Here is a 6000-nt window from a genome sequence, read left to right as displayed (position 1 = left end):
TGGCCATTTAACCATCACTAGTCTAATGTCTGTCCTTGATTCTTAAGAAATGTAACCTTATAACCCCCACACCTTCGTTGACAATGGTTCGGAAAATTAGTACTAAAATTGTCCCCCCAATATCATACACCGGCAATTCTTTCTTCTTAATTGTCCGAAAACGCCGTGTTATATCAATAATCTAAATTGTTCAGATCGTGGTTGAAAAGCAGTGTGATAACGCAAGTAAGCCTAGTATAACAAATATACTTTTTAGGATGCCCCAGGCAGTTCGAGTGTAGAAAGCAACGTGATTAAATTAAACAATGTACTTTAAACAACTCAAAAGTCAAAGTCAAGTTAAAGAATTTAGTGAGGTGACACTGCTCTATGACACCTAACAGTGACCTCATTAAATGTGTGTTTGAGGGTGGGATGTTTACCTCTTCTTGTACAAAATCCGCGCTGTGTGGGATGTTTAGTTGTTTTTACAGCCACTGGCAACGTATAACTTCTTTTAACACAACTGATCAACAAAGTCCCTAACTCAATTAATGAACCACTGTAGCATCACATTCAGAGACAGTACGTTATATGTTATAAAGTACTAAATATATCTAATATGTGTCTATTTGTCAGTAATTACTTAAGCTTCTTCTGTTGTCTTTGTCTTGTGTTTTACCAGTCAATTAACTATAAACGAGGAGTGCTGAACAACAGCGAAGGAGTTCGGGAACGAGTTCCTCCTGGTCCTATCAAGTATTTGGTACAGTCAAGTGTGAAACTTTTTACAATAAACCCTGCCTGTCAAGTTGCCTAAAAGTAATTAGTCGGTTGTTTTATTGTCATCACAAAGCTGCTTCTTCAGACAAGTTAAGCTGCCATTCAACAAGGCAGCTTACATACGGACGTTTACTTGCGTAACTACCTGAAGGATTTCTTTTTCTTAACGTATTGTGGCGTTTAGTAAACAACTGCGTTATTTTCTGATTAACTTTGAAAATCTCTTCCGTTTAACGGTTCTTGTTAATGTTTTTCTTCAGCGTCCGTTATATGATGCAATAGTATAACAAAACACTGCAGCAAAAAAAAAAAAAATCACAGTTAAGGTCAAACATTACACCGTAAAAGGCGTTGCCTAAGGTACTTGAAATCTGATAACTCCGTTACTTAGTAAACAGGAGAGTGGCCTCTCCGTCAGTTTGCACTATTTTTTTTCTTAAAAATGTATCCCTGGACCCTAACTTATAGAAGGAGGAACACCCCTATCCCTTAAGCAGATTAATTCACTAAGGATTGCTATTTCACCCTCTTCAAAGACCCGCCTTTCGCCGATACTCTTCTACGACTTGCATCTAAGCTTATTTTGAATATCCCGCCCGCCAAGAAACATCGCGCCGCGCCCTTTTTCAAAATCTGCCACCTCCGCTACCAACTGGCAGTGACTCGGCGGCGCTCCAGTTCACACACATTCGCAAACAAACCGTACCCCGCCCGCCCAGCGACAGGCACTTGCTGGCTGCTGATTGGACCAGAGACTTTACTCTAGGAGCGTTACACTGCTGCTGACTGGTTGTGACCGTGTATTCCTTTACGAAAAACACAAACATTGGAGTGATAAAACCCACGTGGAGGTGGCTTGGCTGAGTGGGCGGACTGAGGGCTTGGGATCACTGTCGCCGGGCGGTGAAGGAAAGCAGGAGCGGGGGTGTAGTTGTTGGGGGTGACCGTCTTGAGAAACAGCTGGCACAGTTTCAATCAGGACAACCATCATTCCATTCGTGTTAACATGGTAGCCAGTATGACCAGTTGGTATTTGCTTGTTATCTCCAGGAGTCTTCAACAGTAAGACGATTTCTGAGGAGACCCTACTCAGACCAGAAGATTATTTTGCCAGGGGGACTTATTTTTTTGAACTGGTGACCTAACCGTATTACCAGTACCACGGCGACCCAAGGCGGGGAGATGCTGTTACTGAGGCGGGAGGTGAGCGACGGTAATCGACTCACCTCCGCTGCTGCCAAGGGGGACCTTGCCGAGGTGAGGCGTTTACTGCGCGAGGAGCTGTTACATCCTGATGCTGTGAATCGTTTTGGAAGAACCGCTCTACAGGTACGTGACGGTGGATCCAACACTGGGCAATGGGAGATCTACATACCGATCATTGTTTACTATAACGTCTCCATGATCAGTGACACTGTGACAGGCTTTGAGAACCAATACGTGACATTATATTTGAAAGTGTAAGCTGAGGAAGAAATCTATTTTAAGTACAGATTTATTTAAAAGACCTGTTTTAGTAGTTTTGAGAAGAGGCAATGGCATATAAAATCGGTGGGACTGAGAGTAAATATTGTCAATAGTCCCGATCGTTTGTCCATTATGTTTTGGAGATAATCTGGGATATATGACTTTTTTAAATTTGAATACATTTTGAGGCTCACTCGGCCACCCGTAGCAACTCTGCAATCATTGGAGAGGATGTCATCGATATTATTTAGATAACCTGAGTTTTTGCACATATTGTGAAGCTACGGTAGTTTGGGTTATTATGACAAGAGTGAGAGAAAATTGATCTGTAGATGCCCGCATAGCTCTCAACCTTTGTGACATATTCAGAAATTGTCAGGGGTACACTTAAAAATCTAAATAAATGGGAATTAACGTTAAGATAAATCTTCCACCATTTCTAACCAAATCACTAACTTTAACAACTTGAAAGGTGTGGTTGCTAGGTATGTTGCAGGAGTTGATCAAATTGATTATTTACAATCTTGTAGATGTGGTGCGTCATTTTGTATTTTGGCGCATAGCCATTGGTACAACTGATGTATTTGTTTTTATTTCGTGGCCTTTAAAGTTCGCTTTCTGGTGTGTTTTCGCAGCTCTTTGGTAGTAAGACTCGTCTGCCCTTGGTTTGTGTTTGGTGGAAGGAAAGGACTCCCATTGAATGTAACTCGTTTGAGGCATCCCTTAACATTCAAAAGGCGAAACCTTTTTGACAGGTTTTTTTTATGTCCATGGAATTTAATGTTTTTGTGGATTTGTATGTATCAGTACTGTTTGTACGTTCCTTGTGTGTTTTTTTTTTTTTTTTTCCCCGAAGGTTTGCCGATATCTCTAAATCTCTTAGAGCAAAACTCTGGGTGAAGCCTGACATAACGGGGGGACAAGAACCAAAACATGGGCAGAATTTAAATGTTCCTGTTATTCTAGCAAATGTTTTAAGTTTATAAAAAACATTTGTCTTAGTCTTTCTGAAGTATATGGAGTCTGAAACTCAAATGTATACATTTATTTAGTGACCACAGATTTTAAGAAAAAACAGACTACAAATATGAGGCAAAAATCTGGACATGCATATCCTTTCTGAAACGTGTTTAATTTCTGTATTTTATCTTGGTATATGGGATTGATTTTTTTTTTTTTTTTATTTATTTTGTTTCACAAGTTGCATCTTAAAACTTATGGACCACAATGGTTTTATTTACTTGCCCTTTTTGGATCGTAGTGCACAGTACAGACAGCAATCTTTACTAATGATTTGCAGTTTTACCCAAGTGCCTTCTAATGTAGTGATGAATGACTAAAGAACAACAACCCATGTGTATGTGAGAGTGAGACAAAGATAATCTTACTGGACTAGCTGTCCTTTTTCAGACGAAGTCTGGGGAGAAAAGCTCCTCATCCAATACATTAACCCACCTGCAAACTATGTAATAAAAAATCTCCAATATAGTATGGTAAGCAGTTCGCCTAAACTAGGGCCACACATAATACAGCTGAACAGTAACTTATTTACATGTACAAAGTAATTGTATTTCTTCAGATACCAGTACAATATGTATGAATTGCATAGGATAAAAACAGGAATGCTACTGCATGCACATCCCTTGTGACTGGATAACACCACCTAGCCACATGTCCTAGTTAACAAGATGTAGATAGCTACATTGAAGTATGTACTGAACCCGTCAAACAGCTTTTGGTGTTCTTCTGTCTCTAAAGTTTAACACGGTACATTTGCCAGACTTCCTAACTTGTTTTGTAAACTACTCTTGACGTTGTGCTCAAACATGAATTTTATGGCAGGGAACTGAGTTGTGTCTCCTGCAGACAAGTTCTTGCTTAACCCTGTTTTTACATTTAACTTTTTTTAGTACTTGCCCATCTGTGGGGGGGGGGGGGATAGAAGTAGTGGAAACTGGAAGCCTGTAACCATAATAATAAGCACCATCTCCAGTCATATGGTTTTGACTTCACTGCCTTCTTTTATTTGTTCTTCTAGGTGTACATTAAGCCAGATTAAAGCTGTTAAGATTTCTGAAACAAACATCTCTTTTTGACTTCACTGCCTTCTCTTATTTATTCTTCCAGGTATACATTAAGCCATATTAAAGATTTGAAACAAACCTTTATGTTTACTGGGTTTTTACTGTTTACCAAAAATGACTGTATTTCTTGTCGTGAAAAAAGTTTGAGTTTGTAGAATTTAAGAAGTGTCCATGGCAAGGAGGGAGCAGCTGTTTGGTACAGTGTGTGTTTTTTGGTGAACAGTTAACAGATGGTAGTAGAAATACTCTGGTTCTATAGCATTTCGCCTTTTTGCATTATAGAAAATAATTTGGCAGAATTTAGGAGAGGTTTGTAGAATTTCCTAATGTTTCTGCTGCTGAGCAGTAGCACAGGATGTTTGTTGATTCTAGTTAAATTGAGTTTGTAAACGCGGTGCTTTTATAACATGATTCTGACTGTCGCAGAAAAGGGGTCACCAAGAATGGGCTCGCACATGGCAGCCCGTGACTGCACTGGGAATGTGGCCTACTTGGATTGGTAAGCTCCATCTTCCCCTTAGAATCATGTTGGGTTAGTCTGTTTATTCAAAAGCAGTAAATCTAATGATGACTTGCGAAATGAACTTCAACAAGCATATTTTAAATTGGTAGCAAACTGCTCAGCACTGACGCATCTAACTGGGCTATGTAGACCCATTTCGGCCCTGACTTGGGACACGAGAACATGAGTAAATGACATGAGCAAGTTAAAGAAAATGATAAATGCGCATGTATATGTAATTGTTTATAATATAGCACATGAGATTATATATATATATATATATATATATATATATATATATATATATATATATATATATATATTTTGTAGGACAGGTGTACTTACCCGGTTAACCAATGGAAAATTATTAATGAATATAGAAAATAAGGGGGTATATTGCTTATTCATGGCATGTTTTAGAAAAGTATGTTGTATAAAATAAGCATACACATATGAAATGCATGCCTCTGATGGGACTTGAGAGACCCACCATGCTAGACTTTGACTAGAGTTTGTACTTCTAAAAGCTTTTATTAACGTAGCAGTGTGAGTTTTGGTTCAGAGAGTTCGTTGCACTTTGTCCTTCAGTATTGTGTCTGGGAGGAGAAAAGTGCTGCTGTAATTTAGTATGGGCTGCATAGTAAGCCTAGATTGTGAATGAAAAGGGGTCTGGGGACCAGTCCACTTGCAGGTTAATGAAGTAAAATGTAGTAGTTGCGCTTTCTCTGTTCTCACTGCAGTGTTCTTGTCATTTTTTGGAAGGTAGTCTGAAACTTGATCGCTTAAAGGTTATGGGGTTTAAACTGTACAGAGGGTCTGCAAATCAACCTTGAGTGATGGCCTCACTTGAGAGCTGAACATTAAACATTTTCTTGACTCTCAGTATAGGTTGGGAGAATGTTTGCTTGATTTAACACTATACAGAAAAATGAGTGGTGTGGATATAATTTAGAAAAGGTGCAGAAATAAATACAAGGTACAAGTCGGACAGAACTGGTCTGGATTTGCAGGGGGCATGTTTTCATGAGGGCAGTAGTAACATTATAAGAGTTAAACCATAAATTTCCTGCTGCTATTGTGCATTTCTTGGATAAATTGGGGTACATTCAGTAACATTGGCTGTGGCACTCGGAAATTAAGTTAAATTTATCTTTCTGTAAACGACTTCAGTTTGCTGATTTATTT

The 6000-nt window shown here is 39.0% G+C and overlaps 1 protein-coding gene across 1 annotated transcript in view; it reads left to right on the top strand.

The window, feature by feature from the left end:
- The first annotated feature begins 1481 nt into the window (after positions 1–1481).
- CDKN2D (cyclin dependent kinase inhibitor 2D) overlaps positions 1482–6000 on the top strand; it is a 320930-nt gene continuing 316411 nt past the window's right edge. Inside the window, exon 1 of the mRNA XM_044084758.1 lies at positions 1482–2091. Within this exon, the coding sequence (XP_043940693.1) occupies positions 1945–2091 (147 nt within the window). The 5' untranslated portion in view covers positions 1482–1944. The remainder of the gene's footprint in view (positions 2092–6000) is intronic.

Source organism: Protopterus annectens, chromosome 9.part0, assembly GCF_019279795.1.
Source record: "Protopterus annectens isolate FY-2018-M chromosome 9.part0, PAN1.0, whole genome shotgun sequence".
Taxonomy (NCBI): domain Eukaryota; kingdom Metazoa; phylum Chordata; order Ceratodontiformes; family Protopteridae; genus Protopterus; species Protopterus annectens.
Note: the sequence above shows the minus strand (reverse complement) of the source record. Positions and strands in the feature narration are given on the sequence as shown.